The sequence below is a fragment of the Strongylocentrotus purpuratus genome, unplaced genomic scaffold, assembly GCF_000002235.5.
Source record: "Strongylocentrotus purpuratus isolate Spur 01 unplaced genomic scaffold, Spur_5.0 spur5_scaffold_14, whole genome shotgun sequence".
Lineage (NCBI taxonomy): Eukaryota > Metazoa > Echinodermata > Echinoidea > Camarodonta > Strongylocentrotidae > Strongylocentrotus > Strongylocentrotus purpuratus.
This window is the reverse complement of record NW_022145599.1, coordinates 3,027,820-3,051,527: the sequence shown is the minus strand read 5'-3', so window position 1 is coordinate 3,051,527 and position 23,708 is coordinate 3,027,820. Positions and strand designations below refer to the sequence as shown.

The window sequence follows — 23,708 nt, the reverse complement described above, 5'->3', positions numbered from 1 at the left end:
TATGTCGGTCTCGTTTGCTGTCGGTCTCATTGGCTGTCGGTCTACTGGGATGTCCCGGACATGAATATTCTTAGATAATTGCAACTGAGGAGGCTTTGGTGTACCATGAGTATCTTACCGTTTCCTGGACTGTTAGAACATCTTGATTGTCCAAGGGCAAAGTTTCGCGTCTTTTTCTTCGTACGTCCATGACTACCCTGGCACTTGCGCCTACACCTGTTCAAAATTTGGGAAAAACGTAATTTTAATATTCAATTTCACAATAGACATACCCCTTCTTCACAATTATGTAGGGTAAATTCATATTGATGAGTCATATCCCAGCCATATAAATTGAGCCCAAATAAAAATTAATTCCTGTTCGTTTATTTTTGACAACTACCGTAAATAACAAATAACTGATTTACATCGGGTATTTAAGCAATTATTATGCCCATATCATTTTCATTCTGCATTTAAAAAAATAAAAAATTCACCTTCTTAATTTCATTTGACAGATTATGTTATTTAAAAGAGTGAGATAATTATATCGATGAGTACGTGGTAATCTTACAGAGAAGGAGTCCCGTAACATAGAGGTCCCAGGCTCGAAGCCATAAAACCATAATGCATTAATAGCCAAGTACATAGTCCCTTGGTTAGGACGTTTCCTTTCGCATTGTATTTTATTTCCACGAGAGTTGCCAAAGCTGTTGTATAGGTTATTTCCTTAAATATATTTGAATTGCAAAAAATCGGTACCCCATATGAACGACATTGATATCCAGAGTGTTCCATCCCACAAAGTTGAAAATAAATGAATTGAATAAAAGAGATAACTTTGAACTTGAAATTCTTACTTCCACATTTAGGAAGTCCCTTATTCCATGATCCCGTAGTTTCACACGTGATCGTTAGAACACTGTTACCGATTTCGCTGCATTTGAAGCTACACTTTGTCAGAGGTAAGACGCTCCCCTCACAGGTCGTGTAATAAGTTACATCCATTGGCACTGTACATACTATCGCTGAAAGATTATGAATGTTAAGCAGTAAATTATGTTAATGACATTCGTGCTGACCAGGCTGTTCGATGCCACAGGTGGAAAATAAATGAATTGCAATTAAGAGAAAAATAGCTTTGAACTTAAACTTTGAAACATTACACTCTGTTTATTTGCTTTTATTATTCAACATAATTACATGTATGTCTGAAATAGTTTTAAAAAATATGACTAAAAATAGGTAGGAAAAGATGATTATAAAGAATGATCGCATATCGTGATTGTTTAGGATCGTCAAAATAGTAGACCTACAGATGAATCTCTAGCTTTAAATCACAATGTGAAAAGCACTTCACAAAGGTTTGTGTAAATTGGATATCATTATTCTTACTGTAGTATCATTATAGTCATTATCATCATCATTATCATCATTATACCAATTGAATTAATTGTATATATCACGATTATTATTTTTTTTAATCTGCATGTTAATATGATTTTATAGAATATCATTTTACATTCACATCTAAATAATACAAATTAACTTTTACTATTTACATCAAATAAAGCATGAAACATGCATGCATGAAAAGGCATGAACATAAAAAGACATTGAAAAAAATATTTAAAAAGAACACACACACACCCACACACACAATTACGTACACACATACACACATGTGCACAGACACCCACACAAACATCCACTAAAAACATGCCTACATTTTGTGAGAATCTCGACCACTATATCAGCCATGTCCATTTCATTCCTTATTTATTTATTCTGCACGAAGCTATTCTAAATTGTCCCACTTTCTAAAATGATATGTGAGTGTACCTCGGTCCCCAGCTAATTTCTTCTCCTTTCTATTTTATAATAATCTTTTCTTAATCTCCAAATAAGTTGGTGGTTTTTGTCTAATTTTATTATCTATAAATATCATATATTTTATCAAAATTATGATATGATTTAATAACTGTTCCTTCACTATGTTTAACTCAACTATCCCTACATGGATACCTTTCCAATTTATATTTGTAATCTCTACTAAATTACATAAATTCCCCCACTCTTCCCAAATTGGTTTTATTTTCTCACAAAGACAAAATATATGCTCGTATTAAGTCTCTTCATATTTACCACAAAAAGAACAAAAATTACTATTAACCATCTTAAATGTATATAAATGTAATTGAGTATACCTAATATTATAAAGCATTTTAAATTGAAATTATCTAAGCTTACTATTCAATGTGCATTTTCTAAGTCTTACAAGTATTAATTGTATATCTTTTCCATGAATATTATAAGTCGGTTCTTCTCAACTCCTATTGAAAGAAGGCACTTCCATAAAGCATCCCTCCAGACAGTATCGAATGCTGCTTTGAAGTCCACAAAATTCCAATGGATGGGGATGTGTCTCTCTTTGGCCTTCTCCAGCACTTGCCTGACAATGAAAATAGCATCAGTGGTTCCTCTGGAGCTCCGGAATCTACAATGCTCTTCCGATAAATGCTCTTCAATTGTCCCTTGGATCCTACTGAGCACCATCCTGCAGAAAACTTTAGCCGGCACTGATAGCAGTGTTATGGCTCGGTAGTTAGCTGGGTCAAGTTTATCCCCCTTTTTGTGCACAGGGGTAATAAGGCCTTTGCTCCACTCAACTGGTGTCTTGCCTTGCGTTAAAGCAGTGTTGATGATCTTCAGCAAGATCTGTGCCATTGCTGGACCACCAGCTTTCAGTGTTTCAGCTGCTATGTTATCAAATCCAGTTGCTTTGTTATATTAGAGCCTTGATCGCAGCTTTAACCTCTTCTATGGTAAAAGGTGAAGTCTGGTTTTCAGTAGGAGGAGGTTCAGGTATATTGCGAAGTGTGTTGGTGTCTCTCGGGAACTCTGTATTAAGATGGGTGCTGAAATGTTCTTTCCAACAATCCAAAACATCTCCTGGACCAGTCTTGAGGACTCCCTCTTTGTTCTTGGCTGCTGGCTGTATCTTCTTCTTCTCACCAGCTAGTTTTCTTATTTTCTTAAATAGCTCATGGCTGTCATTTCGTGCCTGTGCTGCCTCCATTTCCTCTACTTCTTTCTTGAGAGTCTCCCTCTTCCACTTTTTGACTTCATAGTTAACCTTTTTGTTAAGGCGCCGATACTTCATAATATTATGATTATTATGAGGGGAGTTCAGTTTAGTTACCCTAGCCTTTCTTCTGAGTTCACAAGCATCTCTCACATGTTCTGGGAGATGTTTCACTTGTTTCCCTCTCCTTATGCCAATTGTATTATTACAATTTATTTACATTTTAGGGGAATGTAAATCGTCTTAAGGCAATACATTGGCTCTATATAGCATTCCAGACATTTTAGTGTTGAAAGGTTTTTTAAAGCCTGTTTTTATGTCTTTTGTTCATGGGAAAACGGTTGGGAAAATTCAAAAATGGTTGGGAGAATTTACTGTTGATCACTGCTAGAGGGCGTTGCACAGTGACGCCTTCAAAGAAAACCATAGATATCTTAGTGGTTTGAGAATTTATTTAGGTTTTTTTTGCATGTTAGAGAGTTAGTAACATTAAGAGGAATATAATAAGTAGCATTTTATACAAAAATTCCGCAATTTTTTCATCAACCTCCAACAATGATACTGAGTCACTTTAAGGAACGATGGCTCCGTGGTAGAGCGGTTGTCTCGTAAACCAGAGGTCCAGGGTTCGAATCTAAGTCAATGCGCTCATTCGAGTCCTTTGGTAAGGTATCAATTCCTATTACCGCGTCCATCGGTGAGGACTTATAGCCGTCAGTCACATGGTTGCTTACTTACATGCAGCATACATGCATTTATATGTAGCAGTAAGGTAAAACAATCAACATCATCATTAGTATGATCACTTTTTTTAAATGAATTTCACCATGACTATTATTGTGATTATTGTATATAATCACTAGTATTATCAATTTTTTTTTATCATTATCATTATGATTATTATTATGATTATGGTTATTATTGTTCTTCTTATTGATATTATTATTGTAATCATTATTTGTATCATGTCTTATTTATCATTATTTTAATATTATTAGTAGTAATAGTAATACCTTAAGTAATAGTACTAGAAGTAGTATTAATAGTAGTATAGTAGTAGTAACACGATCATTATTATTATTATTATTATTACCATCATCATTATTGGTTTTAATATTATTATTAAATTCATCATCATCTTTATTATTGTCATTGTTATTATCATTATTACCACCATTATCATCATCATCATCATCATTATCATCATCATCACCATTATGCCAATTGAGTTAATTGTATATCAGGAATAATCAATAATCTTTTACCAGGTTCTGTCGATGAGGGGGTTGATGATGGTAAAGACATCGATTCCGTTGGAGGGTTAGAAGCTGAAGTACCGGTAGTTGGTACGGTCGCTGTGTAAGATAACAACGATTATCTCAGGATTACTATGATATTTCACAATTCATAGATTCTTTTTTTTCTGTTTTTATCAAATTGGACACACACAACAGATAAAAATATGAACAGATTTTGAAAATCATTTACAAAATGACACAAAAATATGGTGTCAAAAGGAAAAGGTACAAACATACAGTATGCGGATAATACTATATTAATCGCAGATTCAGAGAAGGACCTGCAGGGACTTTTGGATGTTGTCGTCAGAGAAAGTGACAAGAGAGGATTATCATTAAATTACAAGAAAACGGAATGCATAGTAATTTCAAAGAAGGGAGGAATACCATGCTCTCTTAAGATCAACAACAATCAAATAAAGCAAGCCACCTCTGTTAATTACCTCGGAACTACAATTACAGACGATGCAAGAGGCGAGAAAGAAATCAAGAGAAGGATTGAACTTGCAAAATCAACTTTCTCCAAGTTAGAAAACATCCTAAAGAATAAGAAGCTGAAGATGAAAACGAGACTCTGCGTGCTCAATTGCTACGTGTATTCAGTTCTATTTTATGGGTGTGAAGCTTGGACCCTGACATCAGACCTAAGAAAGCGACTGGAAAGTGGTAAAGTTTGGTTCCTGAGAAGGATGCTAAGAATTTCATGGACAGAAAGAGTTTCTAATGATGAGGTATTTGCCATGGCAGGAACAAGACGACAGTTTGTGAATAATATAGGAGGTCGACAGCTGAGCTTCTTGGAGCATGTTATACGGAAGAATGGTATGGAAAATCTTGCACTGACTGGAAGAATCAAGGGGAGTAGGAGTAAGGGAAGAAGGATGATTCTGTGGATGAGTAGCTTAAGGAGTGGAATTTCTGAATATGGAATTGATCTCGGGGAGAATGAATTACTTCATAGAATATGGGATAGAGAGTTGTGGCACTCCATGGTCGCCAACGTCTCAGGGTATGACACATAGAAGAAGAAGAAGACAATGGCTCAGAGGCAGAGAAGTAGTCCCGTAAACGGAAGGTCCCGGGTCGAAACCAAGGTAAGGCATTGATCCGTATTACTAATTCCCTGGGAGAAGACTTAAAGTCGCCGGTTGCTTACTTATATGCAGCATACATGTTTTCATAGCAATTAGGTAAAGGTCAATATCATCATCATTTTAAATTGATCGCTATCTAAATATTGTTATCATTCTAAGTAGTAGTAGTAGTAGTAGTAGTAGTGATGGTAGTAGTAGTAGTAGTAGTACTAGTATATAATAGTAGTTTCATGACCGTCCTTATAATTATTATTATCATTAACATCATCATCATTATTATTATTATCATTATCATTATCATCATCATCACCATTATGCCAATTGAGTTAATTGTATATCAGCAATAAGCAATCATCTTTTACCAGGTTCTGTCGATGAGGGGGTTGATGATGGTGAAGACGTCGAATCCGTCGGAGGGTAAGATGCTGAGGTACCGGTAGATGGTACGGTCACTGTGTGAGAAGAACAAGGATAATCTCAGGATTATTATTATATTTCACCATTCATAGATTCTGGTTTTTCTTTTTTATTAAATTGGACACACACAACAAATAAAAATACGTCCTGATTTTGAAAATCATTTACAAAATGACACAGAAATATGGTTCCAAAATGAAAAAGTGCAACGGCTCAATGGGAGAGAAGTGGTCCTGTAAACGGAATTTCTTATTTTTAAAACCAAGGTAAGGCTGTGATCCTCATGACTTGTTACCTCGGACAGGACTTAAATCCGTCGGTCCCTTGGTTGGTTACTTATATGCAGCATACATGCTTACATAGCAATTAGGTAAAGGTCTTGATCATCTTTTTCATTTTAAATTGATCGCTATCTAAATATTGTTATCATTGTTAGTAGTAATAGTAGCATTAGTAGTACTAGTAGTAGTAGTAGTAGTTGTAGTAGTAGTAATAGTAGTAGTAGTAGTAGTATTTATAGTATATAATAGTAGTTTCATGACCATCCTTATTTTTATCATTATTATCATTATCATTATCATCATCATCGCCATTATGCCAATTGAGTTAATTGTATATCAGGAATAATCAATCATCTTTTACCAGGTTCTGTCGATGAGGGGGTTGATGATGGTGAAGACGTCGATTCCGTTGGAGGGTTAGAAGCTGAAGTACCGGTAGATTGTACGGTCACTGTGTGAGAAGAACAAGGATTATTATTATTATATTTCACCATTCATTGATTCTGTTATTTCTTTTTTTATTAAATTGGACACACACGACAAATAAGAATATGAACTGATTTTGAAAAAATCATTTACAAAATGACACAGAAATATGGTTCCAAAATGAAAAAGTGTAACGGCTCAGTGGTAGAGAAGTGGTCCCGTAAACGGAAGGTCCAAGGTTCAAAAAATGTCAGACACTATTGTGTGACTGACTGACATCTACTTTTTCTTTGGTAATAGCATACATAAAATGAGCTTTAGCAGGTACATGAGCATTTGTCTACTTAAGTAGCCCACTACTTGTAATTGCCAAAATTCACGAAGTGACGGTGTTGAGGAAAATCGTAACGCAAAGTGAATGCAATTTTTTTTCACTACCGTCACTTCGTGAAAACAGCGACGAATTGTATATCAGGAATTATCAAAAGCTTCGCGCGCTCTTCAAGTGATTCGCACGCTTCGCGTGCTCACTACCGCCCCCCCCCCCTAAAATGAAATCCTGGCTACGCGCTTGTTACATGAGCCAATTAAGCCTGTGATGCGAATTAACAGCGATTCAAAGCGAAGTTTGAACTTAATTTCAATTGGCGCGCAAAAGATTGCAATGGTCGCTGACGCAGTCGTTGGTATACGCAGATAGCGCCTCATGAGCAACGGACTTATGCGCATTTCGTGATTCCGCGAATCAAAACTAAGAATCATGCGAACACATCTTAAAGGGGAAGTCCACCCTGAAATTAAGTTAGTTTTAATAGGAGTAGAAAAATGAGAGAAACTAGTCAGTGAAAGTTTGAGCAAATTCCGATTAAAAATAAGGAAGTTAGGATTTTTGAAGTTGTGATCAATCAAACACAAATTGGCAACTCTATGACGTATCATGCGAGCTCAACTTCCATTTGCTCAGTACTAAAAAAATCCAAAATTTTCATTTTCCCTCAAGAAAAATTTCAACCATACATGCACCCTAAATATAATAATTGCAAATATGTTTCTATACTCCCCCTGCAAGGAACAAATATATATTCCGTCATCAATAACGAAGAAAACATGATTTTATGGAATATTATGCACAAAGCAAATGAAGGAGAGCTCGTATAATAAGTGACAGAGTTGCCAATTTGTATTTGATTGATCACAACTTCAATTATTCATAACTTTCTTATTTTCATTCAGAATTTGCTCAAACTTTCACTCACCTGATTTTCTTATTATTCTGCCTCTATCGAAACAAACTTATTTTGGGGGTGGACTTTCCCTTTAAGTTCCGTCAGTTACTTTGGCAATGTATACAATTTACTTGCGATATTTAAAATTTATATTATAAGTTTTCCCGTCCATTTTAACACTTTTTGCATTCAATTTCGTTACGAAACTTTGTGATCTTGCACATCTCAATTTCAATTTTAGAACTTTGTCCGTTTAACGCCATCATTTTGGCTATCAATAACATGCTCGGTGTTCTTTATATCATTGTCGATTTCACGAAACTAGTGTACTATTGCTTGTTTTTTGTTGATGGTTTTTCTTGTTTTAAACGTAGTGCGTGGCGACCATGTCTGTGGGCGTGGCCCGCGGTTCACGGTTAGATGATCAGCGGCCCTCACCCGCTGGACTGGTTGCCATGCCGGTTGTCAGGGAGGGACCAACAAGTAGCGTTTGCGCTGCTCTGGCGTTTCGTTGCCTGGTCTGGTGGCTGGCGTATCGTTGGTATTTCGCGCTCCATGATGACGTGACTTAATGTTATCATGTGGCGCGGTCTCTCCGCGGTATGCTGGTTCGCCGGTGTCTGGCGGTGTTTCGTCGGTGTGACGTGGATCGGCATGATGTATGTTAATTCATTTTATTTCAACTTAACTATTGCTTATTTGTATTACTTGTGCTAAAGCCAAGGTATTATCATACCCCCCTGTAAATCCCTATTCTCATGTCAATCATAATCCAGTCCTTAATGCTGAACGTTGTTTCCTTCTCACCCCCTTAGGTATAGCACATAGGCTTACCCACCTTTCTCTGTAACTTAAAGGTAGTACGTTTCGAAAACAATTCATCACTGTAAATTTAAACGATAACAATACTCAAAACATTAAAACAAAATAAAACTTTCTTAAATTACAAATTTCTAAGTTTTTTATTTTTTAATTAATGACCACGTTTGAACCGGCCCCGATTCTGTCTGATAGTCACGCACAAGTGAACATCATGTACACCCCCTGATTTTGTTGGTTTTTGCCGACACCCATTATAAATGCACTTGCACTCTTACACGCACATGCACGCACCAAACACATAGTATTCATTTATACTGGTCGCAATACCACATTTTAATCTTAATGGCTTTAAATGATATTCTGAATGATCAAGTTTATAAACCCCAGAGTAAATATTATACTACTAGTGAATTTAATTCAAATTTTAATTCAACGGGACCCAATAATAACCTTCACTGTTTTAGTTTATTAAACATCAATATTCGAAGCTTACAAAAGAATTTCGATAATTTTGAAGAATTTTTATCTATCCTAAACACATTTTCATTTTCTTTGATAGGACTTACCGAAACCTGGTTACACTCAACTTCTTCTCCAATATTCAACATTGAGAATTATGAATTTATTCATTCAGACCGTAAAAACGGAAAGGGAGAAGGTGTCGCTTTTTATACTCGTAATGATGTACAATTTAAAATAAGACATGATATTCAACTGGAAGGAATAGAAACATTATTTTTAGAAATTATTGATGATAAACATAAGAATAGAATCGTTGGGGTAATGTACAGACCACCTAACAATGTAGCCGACACATTTTTTGATGAATTAGAATCATGCCTTGAATTTATTTCTAGAGAAAATAAAGATGTATATATTATGGGAGACTTTAATATCGATATATCCTTACCTTTTACCGTTCTTGGCCAACACTTTACTAATTTATTATCTTCATTTTTTTTTAAACCTCTCATTAATAAACCAACTAGGATTACAAACTTAACACATACTATAATTGATAATATTTTCTCAAACGTATTAGATAATAAACAGAATGGAATAATATACTATGATATTTCAGACCATTTACCAATATTTACGATAGGTCCTGATGGTAAACACCTACAAATTCCCAATAAAGAACATACAACACGACGTAAAGAAACCAAGCGTAATATTGAATCCTTAAAGATAGACTTGAGTCAAGAAGATTGGTATGATATTTATTTTGAAAGGGATGTGAACAGTTCATATGACAAATTTATAAACAAACTTCTTTGTCATTATAATAAAAATGTGCCCCTCTCAAGAATTAAGTCAAATAAAAAGAAAAATAAACGACTCAAGGTATACTTAAATCAATATCTACCCGAATTCGTTTATATAAAATCTCACTTCGATCACCTACAAACGAAAATCAAAATAAATATAAAAAGTACCGTAATAAATTGACTTCAATTATTCGTTTATCACGCAAATTATACTATGGTAATAAAATTGAAAATAATAAAGATAATAATCAATCATTATGGCAAACAGTTAATAACATTTTGGGGAAGAAAAAGGATACTCCAAATAATATTGAATTTAATGATGATGGGCATCACATAGACCCAAATGATGTTGCTGAGGCATTCAATAAATACTTGACTAATATTGGACCGGATTTAGCTTCCAAAATAATCAATGAAAAGAATGATTTTTTTTTCAAATACTTAAATAATAACGTTAATCAATCCTTATTTTTTAATCCAACAAATATTCAAGAGATTTTAGAAATTGTTTGTTCATTAAAAAGCAGTAAATCTAGTGGCTACGATGAGCTAAGTGAATCTTTATTAAAACAAATAATTCACTTCATAGCTTCCCCGTTATCACACATATTTAATTTATCTCTTTCCCAAGGGGTTTTTCCCGACCCACTAAAAGTTGCAAAAATAATTCCGATATATAAAAAGGATGATCACTCTAAAGTTTCAAACTACCGACCAATTTCTTTACTACCAAGCATTTCAAAGATATTAGAGAAAATAGTATATAAACGATTATATTCTTTCTTAGATATCAATAACTTTTTAATTTCGAATCAATATGAATTTAGAAAGAACCACTCTACTGATTATGCTATTCTACAATTATGTGACAAAATAACTGATTCCCTTTCTAAAAAAGAACACACTGTAGGTTTTTTTTATGGACTTATCGAAAGCATTCGATACCATGGACCATCGTATATTAATACATAAATTAAAAGCATATGGAGTTAGAGGGATTGTACTTTCTTGGTTTGAAGACTATTTGCGTAATAGACATCAGTATGTTATGTTTAAATCTACAACATCTAATATTTCCACCATAGAATGCGGAGTACCACAAGGCTCCATATTAGGTCCCCTACTGTTTTTAGTATATATGAATGATATTGTTAATGCATCACCACTCCTAACATATGTTCTGTTTGCAGACGATACCAACGTATTTTATTCGCATAAAGACTTAAACATTCTTATTACAACCCTCAATTTAGAACTTAATAAATTATCATCTTGGTTCAAATCCAATAAACTCTCTTTAAATATTAATAAGACTAATTGTATTTATTTCAAAAACATACACTCTAAATATGTACTTCATTATGATATTTTTATAGATAACATGCCCATAATTGAAAAAGAAGTTACAAAATTCTTAGGTGTAATGATTGATTCAAACCTAACTTGGAATAGTCATATTAACAACATTTGCATGCTAGTCTCGAGAAGCATAGGCATTTTATATAAATTAAAATATTATCTATCACAAAAGTCACTATTTATGTTTTACAAATTCCTTCATTTTGTCATACATATCTCATTGTAACATAGTTTGGGTAATAGTAGTAAGATGAAAATTATGTTAATATATCGTCTCCAAAAGAAAGCACTTCGTCTTTGTACACATTCACATTATTTAGCCCATACTGATCCAATATTTTGTAAACTAAAAACATTAAAAATCGCTGACATTCACAGTTTTCAAACTGCAATCTTTATGTATAAATGTTGGATAAATACTATACCTTTGGCATTTCGAAATATTTTTGTTTACAATATTGATATACATTTTTATCCCACTTAACGAACCCCAAAATTATTATGGCCTATAAATCGATAAGACATCATGGTCCAGACATTGGGAATGCTTTACCTGACAATATTAACACTCTGCAACTCTTTATTCATTCAAAGTATCGATGGAGAAATATTTAATATCTACATATTCAAAAACATCATAAGGGTCTCAGAGGTTTTGATCGTTTATTTAAATTAAGTTTAGATGACCAGTTCATTAACAATACGAATCGAACACTTATTTCACCTGCACACACCCACTTGCACACACTTGCACATTTTTCTTCTTTTTTCTTTTATTAATTTCTTTCCACTTTTTATTCAGATACTTTCTGAACAAAATCTTTATATGTGACTCTCTATTCCCCTACATTCTCCTAAAACAGCGCCATGAACCCCCCCCCCCCCCCCCCCTTCCCGGCTGCTATCGACTCAAGCTTCCTTGCTTATGATAGTTGGCCTCTGCATTTATCTTGATTATGTTTACTTACCTCCATACTTTCAAGCTTTCAATTATGCATTTTTTTATTATTTTTTTTTATTTTGTGTGTATTAAGTTGTCACTCTTGATGTAAATCAATTATATTATATACTAGTATTGTTATTTGAATGTTTTATATTTGATTTATCAATAAATGCAGAAACATCTGCTAAAATAAAAAAAAATTAAAAAATTGCATCAAATTTGGTCAAATTCAAATCTAATTCGTCATCCCCGGCTGCCAACGTAACATAATATATGTTTGTCTCCGTAAAATTTGAATCAGATGAGACAAATATACATATTTCGTTTTGCAGATGTACAAACAGGTTTTATCCCATGAATCTTCATAGAATCATGGAATTCATTGAATTGAAGGACACGAAGGCATATTTTAATCGATTGTTCTTGACTAGAGGGGGAAAATCCCAAAAGGTGTTTTCCACAGCATAATTTGTGTGAACTAAATAATTTGCCTCAATTGATAGCATTTTATCAACACTTACAATTTACGTTGTTGTTCATCGTTTATTCAACGTTATCAAAACTTAAACAATCAATGCATAGCCAATAAAGAGTATTAAATACGAAATATTGCATTGTCATTGTTTGTACTTTGTGTATTATCTATTTTGTTTATATATACGTATACTTGAATGATTTTCTACTTTTTTTTTATTGTATTATGAACATTTCTGTTGCTACAAAAAGAAACAGACATTGATTGCTTTACTTAGTACCTATTGTGTTTGATAATCTTACAAAACGTAAATACTATGGAAACAACTTACGGTTCTCGCAGTTCTTGCCTTCATATCCAGGTACACAGGTGCAGTTATAGTCATCTATGAGATCGTAACATGTACCATTGTTCTGACACGGGTTAGAATCACATTCATTCGTCTCTGATAAAAGTAAGAGGAAATAGAAATACACCGTATTTCAAACAAAAAGTGCAATTTACACAATATGTCAACCAAAAAAGATAGAAGACCAGCCAAGACGGTATATATTTATTTTGGTTTATGAGGAAGGCATTTTGCGGTAATGCATGGCATCTATGCTAAAAAAAACTCTTGCACAAGAATATTAAGGAATAGGGGTCGATGCCAACTTTTGGCTTAAAATTGGAAAGAAAAAATGACAAAACTGGTATCACATGATGAAGACTTTTATTTCATAATCTTTCGTTATGAGTTTGAATAAAAAACCTGTCTAATACGCATTTGAATGTTTGATATAACACACATGATATGTATGGCGCAATGAAATGTAAAAGGGAGATTTACTCAAATAAGTCGACAAAACAGCACGTGAACATGATATTCCACAAGCTATTTATCTGGGCCGAATTTCGGCTGCGTTTGGTTGACAACTATATACATCATTCATTTCCCGTTCACAAGACAATAGAAGAATCAATATAGAGACCATATTGCACATACATGTAGATTCATCGTGATACTTTTGTATGTATCACTGCAGCTGTGGAAGTGTTGTTGTCATTAATTTGGCTGATGTTAAAGGTAAGTTCCCTATAAATAATGATTTTGATGATAAGGTTTGTATCACCAGACAATCAATAATAAAAGGTTTTCTATTCCAAATATGGCATTATTTTTATCTTTGTCTGTAATATAATTATTTTGTTTATTTACAGGGTTTGAATGGTGTAAAATTATATCTTTATGATTGAAAAGTTTAATGAAATATGAAAATTAGATGTCCGCCTCAGTTACGTACCCTTCGTCTCCCCATTAAACAATATTTCATGAGAGACTAATATTTAATAAACTCTTCAAGATATCTGAGAGATGATAGAAAACCACCTTCCTCACTTTGTGACATGTAACGGGAAAGGAGTTCGACAGTACGGGGAAAAAATCTTGCAACCGTTTTCAATTTTCAAATACAAATGGGTTCTTCTTATGATGAACTACCCCTTAGGACAACTACCCTCGGTCGACTTCCCCCCTAGGACAACTGCCCCATAGGATAGTTGTCCGGGGGAAGTTGTCCTAGAGGATGGTTGTCGTAGGGGAAATATACACATTTCATTTTACATATGTACAAACAGGTCTTCTCCCATGAATCTTCATAGAATCATGGAATTCATGTAATTGAAGGACACGAAGGCATATTTTAATCGATTGTTCTTGACTAGAGGGGAAAAAAATCCCAAAAGGTGTTTTCCACAGCATAATTTGTGTGAACTAAATAATTTGCCTCAATTGATAGCATTTTATCAACACTTACAATTTACGTTGTTGTTCATCGTTTATTCAACGTTATCAAAACTTAAACAATCAATGCATAGCCAATAAAGAGTATTAAATACGAAATATTGCATTGTCATTGTTTGTACTTTGTGTATTATCTATTTTGTTTATATATACGTATACTTGAATGATTTTCTACTTTTTTTTTATTGTATTATGAACATTTCTGTTGCTACAAAAAGAAACAGACATTGATTGCTTTACTTAGTACCTATTGTGTTTGATAATCTTACAAAACGTAAATACTATGGAAACAACTTACGGTTCTCGCAGTTCTTGCCTTCATATCCAGGTACACAGGTGCAGTTATAGTCATCTATGAGATCGTAACGTGTACCATTGTTCTGACACGGGTTAGAATCACATTCATTCGTCTCTGATAAAAGTAAGAGGAAATAGAAATACACCGTATATCAAACACAAAGTGCAATTTACACAATATTTCAACCTAATAAGATAGAAGACCAGCCAAGACGGTATATATTTATTTTGGTTTATGGGGAAGGCATTTTGCGGTAATGCATGGCATCTATGCTAAAAAAAAACTCTTGCACAAGAATATTAAGGAATAGGGGTCGATGCCAACTTTTGGCTTAAAATTGGAAAGAAAAAATGACAAAACTGGTATCACATGATGAAGACTTTTATTTCATAATCTTTCGTTATGAGTTTGAATTAAAAACCTGTCTAATACGCATTTGAATGTTTGATATAACACACATGATATGTATGGCGCAATGAAATGTAAAAGGGAGATTTACTCAAATAAGTCGACAAAACAGCACGTGAACATGTCATTCCACATTTCGGCTGCGTTTGGTTGACAACTATATACATCATTCATTTCCCGTTCACAAGACAATAGAAGAATCAATATAGAGACCATATTGCACATACATGTAGATTCATCGTGATACTTTTGTATGTATCACTGCAGCTGTGGAAGTGTTGTTGTCATTAGTTTGGCTGATGTTAAAGGTAAGTGCCCTATAAATAATGATTTTGATGATAAGGTTTTGTTTCACCAGACAATCAATAATAAAAGGTTTTCTATACCAAATATGGCATTATTTTTGTCTTTGTCTGTAATATAATTATTTTGTTTATTTACAGGGTTTGAATGGTGTAAAATTATATCTTTATGATTGAAAAGTTTAATGAAATATGAGAATTAGATGTCCGCCTCAGTTACGTACCCTTCGTCTCCCCATTAAACAATGTTTCATGAGAGACTAATATTTAATAAACTCTTCAAGATATCTGACAGTTGATAGAAAACTACCTTCCTCACTTTGTGACATGTAACGGGAAAGGAATTCGACAGTACGGGGAAGAAATCTTGCAACCGTTTTCAATCTTCAAATACAAATGGGTTCTTTTTATGATCAACTACCCCTTAGGACAACTATCCTCGGTCGACTTTCCCCCTAGGACAACTGCCCCATAGGATAGTTGTCCGGGGGAAGTTGTCCTAGAGGATGGTTGTCGTAGGGGAAATATACACATTTCATTTTACATATGTACAAACAGGTTTTCTCCCATGAATCTGCATGGAATCATGGATTTCATGGAATTGAAGGACACGAAGGCATATTTTAATCGATTGTTCTTGACTAGAGGGGGAAAATCCCAAAAGGTGTTTTCCACAGCATAATTTGTGTGAACTAAATAATTTGCCTCAATTGATAGCATTTTATCAACACTTACAATTTACGTTGTTGTTCATCGTATATTCAACGTTATCAAAACTTAAACAATCAATGCATAGCCAATAAAGAGTTTTAAATACGAAATATTGCATTGTCATTGTTTGTACTTTGTGTATTATCTATTTTGTTTATATATACGTATACTTGAATGATTTTCTACTTTTTTTATTGTATCATGAACGTTTCTGTTGCTACGAAAAGAAACAGACATTGATTGCTTTACTTAGTACCTATTATGTTTGATAATATTACAAAACGTAAATACTATGGAAACAACTTACGGTTCTCGCAGTTCTTGCCTTCATATCCAGGTACACAGGTGCAGTTATAGTCATCTGTGAGATCGTAACATGTACCATTGTTCTGACACGGGTTAGAATCACATTCATTCGTCTCTGATAAAAGTAAGAGGAAATAGAAATACACCGTATTTCAAACACAAAGTGCAATTTACACAATATTTCAACCAAATAAGATAGAAGACCAGCCAAGACGGTATATATTTATTTTGGTTTATGGGGAAGGCATTTTGCGGTAATGCATGGCATCTATGCTAAAAAAAAACTCTTGCACAAGAATATTAATAAATAGGGGTCGATGCCAATTTTTGGCTTAAAATTGGAAAGATAAAATGACAAAACTGGCATCACATGATGAAGACTTTTATTTCATAATCTTTCGTTATGAGTTTGAAATAAAAACCTGTCTAATACGCATTTGAATGTTTGATATAACGCACATGATATGTATGGCGCAATGAAATGTAAAAGGGAGATTTACTCAAATAAGTCGACAAAACAGCACGTGAACATGATATTCCACAAGCTATTTATCTGGGCCGAATTTCGGCTGCGTTTGGTTGACAACTATATACATCATTCATTTCCCGTTCACAAGACAATAGAAGAATCAATATAGAGACCATATTGCACATACATGTAAGATTCATCGTGATACTTTTGTGTGTATCACTGCAGCTGTGGAAGTGTTGTTGTCATTAATTTGGCTGATGTTAAAGGTAAGTGCCCTATAAATAATGATTTTGATGATAAGGTTTGTTTCACCAGACAATCAATAATAAAAGGTTTTCTATACCAAATATGGCATTATTTTTGTCTTTGTCTGTAATATAATTATTTTGTTTATTTACAGGGTTTGATTGGTGTAAAATTATATCTTTATGATTGAAAAGTTTAATGAAATATGAAAATTAGATGTCCGCCTCAGTTACGTACCCTTCGTCTCCCCATTAAACAATGTTTCATGAGAGACTAATATTTAATAAACTCTTCAAGATATCTGACAATTGATAGAAAACCACCTTCCTCACTTTGTGACATGTAACGGGAAAAGAGTTCGACAGTACGGGGAAAAAATCTTGCAACCGTTTTCAATCTTCAAATACAAATGGGTTCTTCTTATAATCAACTACCCCTTAGGACAACTACCCTCGGTCGACTTCCCCCCTAGGACAACTGCCGCATAGGATAGTTGTCCGGGGGAAGTTGTCCTAGAGGATGGTTGTCGTAGGAGAAATATACACATTTCATTTTACATATGTACAAACAGGTTTTCTCCCATGAATCTTCATAGAATCATGGATTTCATGGAATTGAAGGACACGAAGGCATATTTTAATCGATTGTTCTTGACTAGAGGGGGAAAATCCCAAAAGGTGTTTTCCACAGCATAATTTGTGTGAACTAAATAATTTGCCTCAATTGATAGCATTTTATCAACACTTACAATTTACGTTGTTGTTCATCGTATATTCGACGTTATCAAAACTTAAACAATCAATGCATAGCCAATAAAGAGTTTTAAATACGAAATATTGCATTGTCATTGTTTGTACTTTGTGTATTATCTATTTTGTTTATATATACGTATACTTGAATGATTTTCTACTTTTTTTATTGTATCATGAACATTTCTGTTGCTACGAAAAGAAACAGACATTGATTGCTTTACTTAGTACCTATTATGTTTGATAATATTACAAAACGTAAATACTATGGAAACAACTTACGGTTCTCGCAGTTCTTGCCTTCATATCCAGGTACACAGGTGCAGTTATAGTCATCTGTGAGATCGTAACATGTACCATTGTTCTGACACGGGTTAGAATCACATTCATTCGTCTCTGATAAAAGTAAGAGGAAATAGAAATACACCGTATTTCAAACACAAAGTGCAATTTACACAATATTTCAACCAAATAAGATAGAAGACCAGCCAAGACGGTATATATTTATTTTGGTTTATGGGGAAGGCATTTTGCGGTAATGCATGGCATCTATGCTAAAAAAAACTCTTGCACAAGAATATTAATAAATAGGGGTCGATGCCAATTTTTGGCTTAAAATTGGAAAGATAAAATGACAAAACTGGCATCACATGATGAAGACTTTTATTTCATAATCTTTCGTTATGAGTTTGAAATAAAAACCTGTCTAATACGCATTTGAATGTTTGATATAACACACATGATATGTATGGCGCAATGAAATGTAAAAGGGAGATTTACTCAAATAAATCGACAAAACAGCACGTGAACATGATATTCCACAAGCTATTTATCTGGGCCGAATTTCGGCTGCGTTTGGTTGACAACTATATACATCATTCATTTCCCGTTCACAAGACAATAGAAGAATCAATATAGAGACCATATTGCACATACATGTAAGATTCATCGTGATACTTTTGTATGTATCACTGCAGCTGTGGAAGTGTTGTTGTCATTAATTAGGCTGATGTTAAAGGTAAGTGCCCTATAAATAATGATTTTGATGATAAGGTTTGTTTCACCAGACAATCAATAATAAAAGGTTTTCTATACCAAATATGGCATTATTTTTGTCTTTGTCTGTAATATAATTATTTTGTTTATTTACAGGGTTTGATTGGTGTAAAATTATATCTTTATGATTGAAAAGTTTAATGAAATATGAAAATTAGATGTCCGCCTCAGTTACGTACCCTTCGTCTCCCCATTAAACAATGTTTCATGAGAGACTAATATTTAATAAACTCTTCAAGATATCTGACAATTGATAGAAAACCACCTTCCTCACTTTGTGACATGTAACGGGAAAAGAGTTCGACAGTACGGGGAAAAAATCTTGCAACCGTTTTCAATCTTCAAATACAAATGGGTTCTTCTTATAATCAACTACCCCTTAGGACAACTACCCTCGGTCGACTTCCCCCCTAGGACAACTGCCGCATAGGATAGTTGTCCGGGGGAAGTTGTCCTAGAGGATGGTTGTCGTAGGGGAAATATACACATTTCATTTTACATATGTACAAACAGGTTTTCTCCCATGAATCTTCATAGAATCATGGATTTCATGGAATTGAAGGACACGAAGGCATATTTTAATCGATTGTTCTTGACTAGAGGGGAAAAAACCCAAAAGGTGTTTTCCACAGCATAATCTGTGTGAACTAAATAAATTGTCTCAATTGGTAACAATTTATCAACACTTACAATTTACGTTGTTGTTCATCGTATATTCAACGTTATCAAAACTTAAACGATCAATGCATAGCCAATAAAGAGTTTTAAATACGAAATATTGCATTGTCATTGTTTGTACTTTGTGTATTATCTATTTTGTTTATATCTACGTATACTTGAATGATTTTCTACTTTTTTTATTGTATCATGAACATTTCTGATGCTAAGAAAAGAAACAGAAATTGATTGCTTTACTTAGTACTTATTATGTTTGATAATCTTACAAAACGTAAAAACTATGGAAACAACTTACGGTTCTCGCAGTTCTTGCCTTCATATCCAGGTACACAGGTGCAGTTATAGTCATCTGTGAGATCGTAACATGTACCATTGTTCTGACACGGGTTAGAATCACATTCATTCGTCTCTGATAAAAGTAAGAGGAAATAGAAATACACCGTATTTCAAACACAAAGTTCAATTTACACAATATGTCAACCAAATAATATAGAAGACCAGCCAAGACGGTATATATTTATTTTGGTTTATGGGGAAGGCATTTTGCGGTAATGCATGGCATATATGCTAAAAAAAACTCTTGCACAAGAATATTAAGGAATAGGGGTCGATGCCAATTTTTGGCTTAAAATTGGAAATAAAAAATGACAAAACTGGTATCAAATGATGAAGACTTTTATTTCATAATCTTTCGTTATGAGTTTGAAATAAAAACCTGTCTAATACGCATTTTAATGATATCAGGGGCGTAGACAACGGGGGGGATGAGGGGGATGGCATGTACAATCATCCCCCCAGGTTTTGGGGAATGATATTTGCTTACTTAATAAGTCATAATGATGATAATAATAGTAATAATAATAATGATAACAATTATAATATTAATAATAAAAATAATTATGATGATGATAATAATAATCCTCATCATTATTGTAATTGTGTTTATTGTTATTAGCCGCATTCACACGGTAAAAGCCAATTCAGACGGTAAAAAAAAGAAAATCTTACAAGTATTTTGTGGTTATCTTGTGGTTTGGAAACCACAAGATAACCACAAGATTAAACAGGCGCGGATCTACGGGGGGGGGGTTAGGGGGTTTAAACCCCCCCCCCCCTTGGGCGGCCCAACAAACAAACTAAAAAAAAGGGGAAAAAAAGAAACAAAAAAAAGAAAAAAAGAAAGAAAAAAGAACGCACGCTGGAGAGAAACCCTTTCAAGTGCAAATATTGTGAGAAGATATTCAACTCATCTGGTAACTTAACTAAACACATGATAACTCTGGATATAACTGTGTATTTAACTTTTACTTGATTTAAAAAGACGTTATCATGCACTGCTTTTTATGGTCTCCATTGTGTTAATAGATGCCAGGAAAACATCACTTACGGGGTTCAAATAAACACCCAAAAAAAATCGGCTCGCCGCTTCGCGGCTCGTGGACGATGCTCCGCATCGTCATTATTGGTCAACCCCCCCCCTTAGCAAAAAGCTAGATCCGCCCCTGAGTCACCCCCCCCCCCCAGGTGTACGAACCTGTCTACGCCACTGCATGATATGTATGGCGCAATGAAATGTAAAAGGGAGATTTACTCAAATAAGTCGACAAAACAGCACGTGAACATGATATTCCACAAGCTATTTATCTGGGCCGAATTTCGGCTGCGTTTGGTTGACAACTATATACATCATTCATTTCCCGTTCACAAGACAATAGAAGAATCAATATAGAGACCATATTGCACATACATGTAAGATTCATCGTGATACTTTTGTATGTATCACTGCAGCTGTGGAAGTGTTGTTGTCATTAATTTGGCTGATGTTAAAGGTAAGTGCCCTATAAATAATGATTTTGATGATAAGGTTTGTTTCACCAGACAATCAATAATAAAAGGTTTTCTATACCAAATATGGCATTATTTTTGTCTTTGTCTGTAATATAATTATTTTGTTTATTTACAGGGTTTGAATGGTGTCAAATTATACCTTTATGATTGAAAAGTTTAATGAAATATGAAAATTAGATGTCCGCCTCAGTTACGTACCCTTCGTCTCCCCATTAAACAATGTTTCATGAGAGACTAATATTTAATAAACTCTTCAAGATATCTGAGAGATGATAGAAAACCACCTTCCTCACTTTGTGACATGTAACGGGAAAGGAGTTCGACAGTACGGGGAAAAAATCTTGCAACCGTTTTCAATTTTCAAATACAAATGGGTTCTTCTTATAATCAACTACCCCTTAGGACAACTACCCTCGGTCGACTTCCCCCCTAGGACAACTGCCGCATAGGATAGTTGTCCGGGGGAAGTTGTCCTAGAGGATGGTTGTCGTAGGGGAAATATACACATTTCATTTTACATATGTACAAACAGGTTTTCTCCCATGAATCTTCATAGAATCATGGATTTTATGGAATTGAAGGACACGAAGGCATATTTTAATCGATTGTTCTTGACTAGAGGGGAAAAAACCCAAAAGGTGTTTTCCACAGCATAATTTGTGTGAACTAAATAATTTGCCTCAATTGGTAGCATTTTATCAACACTTACAATTTACGTTGTTGTTCAACGTATATTCAACGTTATCAAAACTTAAACAATCAATGCATAGCCAATAAAGAGTTTTAAATACGAAATATTGCATTGTCATTGTTTGTACTTTGTGTATTATCTATTTTGTTTATATCTACGTATACTTGAATGATTTTCTACTTTTTTTTATTGTATCATGAACATTTCTGTTGCTACGAAAAGAAACAGACATTGATTGCTTTACTTGGTACCTATTATGTTTGATAACCTTACAAAACGTAAATACTATGGAAACAACTTACGGTTCTCGCAGTTCTTGCCTTCATATCCAGGTACACAGGTGCAGTTATAGTCATCTATGAGATCGTAACATGTACCATTGTTCTGACACGGGTTAGAATCACATTCATTCGTCTCTGATAAAAGTAAGAGGAAATAGAAATACACCGTATTTCAAACACAAAGTGCAATTTACACAATATGTCAACCAAATAAGATAGAAGACCAGCCAAGACGGTATATATTTATTTTGGTTTATGGGGAAGGCATTTTGCGGTAATGCATGGCATCTATGCTAAAAAAACCCTGTCTAATACGCATTTGAATGTTTGATATAACACACATGATATGTATGGCGCAATGAAATGTAAAAGGGAGATTTACTCAAATAAGTCGACAAAACAGCACGTGAACATGATATTCCACAAGCTATTTATCTGGGCCGAATTTCGGCTGCGTTTGGTTGACAACTATATACATTATTCATTTCCCGTTCACAAGACAATAGAAGAATCAATATAGAGACCATATTGCACATACATGTAGATTCATCGTGATACTTTTGTATGTATCACTGCAGCTTTGGAAGTGTTGTTGTCATTAATTTGGCTGATGTTAAAGGTAAGTGCCCTATAAATAATGATTTTGATGATAAGGTTTGTTTCACCAGACAATCAATAATAAAAGGTTTTCTATACCAAATATGGCATTATTTTTGTCTTTGTCTGTAATATAATTATTTTGTTTATTTACAGGGTTTGATTGGTGTAAAATTATATCTTTATGATTGAAAAGTTTAATGAAATATGAAAATTAGATGTCCGCCTCAGTTACGTACCCTTCGTCTCCCCATTAAACAATGTTTCATGAGAGACTAATATTTAATAAACTCTTCAAGATATCTGAGAGATGATAGAAAACCACCTTCCTCACTTTGTGACATGTAACGGGAAAGGAGTTCGACAGTACGGGGAAAAAATCTTGCAACCGTTTTCAATTTTCAAATACAAATGGGTTCTTCTTATAATCAACTACCCCTTAGGACAACTACCCTCGGTCGACTTCACCCCTAGGACAACTGCCCCATAGGATAGTTGTCCGGGGGAAGTTGTCCTAGAGGATGGTTGTCGTAGGGGGAAGTTGTCTGGGTGTACTCATCTGGGGGCAGTCGTCAGGGGGTAGATGTCCTGAGTAATAGTTGT

At 34.2% G+C, this 23,708-nt stretch overlaps 3 protein-coding genes across 3 annotated transcripts; all 3 read right to left on the bottom strand.

Annotated features, from left to right (window-relative positions):
• Positions 1-2,262: 2,262 nt before the first annotated feature.
• Positions 2,263-2,706, bottom strand: LOC115923703. Its single transcript, XM_030984932.1, has one exon. It carries the CDS (start codon positions 2,704-2,706, stop codon positions 2,263-2,265), a length of 444 nt encoding a protein of 147 aa, XP_030840792.1.
• A 924-nt stretch (positions 2,707-3,630) lies between these two features.
• Positions 3,631-8,462, bottom strand: LOC115918161 (flocculation protein FLO11-like). Its single transcript, XM_030984931.1, has 5 exons — positions 8,288-8,462; positions 6,516-6,605; positions 5,819-5,908; positions 4,330-4,419; positions 3,631-3,797 (listed from the first exon to the last, which is right to left on the bottom strand). Exons 1-5 carry the CDS (start codon positions 8,460-8,462, stop codon positions 3,631-3,633), a joined length of 612 nt encoding a protein of 203 aa, XP_030840791.1.
• Positions 8,463-16,471: 8,009 nt separating this feature from the next.
• Positions 16,472-23,058, bottom strand: LOC105441918 (fibropellin-3-like). The gene is made up of 5 exons (XM_030984930.1): positions 23,047-23,058; positions 22,530-22,641; positions 19,984-20,097; positions 18,237-18,350; positions 16,472-16,602 (listed from the first exon to the last, which is right to left on the bottom strand). The coding sequence occupies exons 1-5, from the start codon at positions 23,056-23,058 to the stop codon at positions 16,472-16,474; spliced, it is 483 nt and encodes a 160-aa protein (XP_030840790.1).
• Between the last annotated feature and the right edge of the window lie 650 nt (positions 23,059-23,708).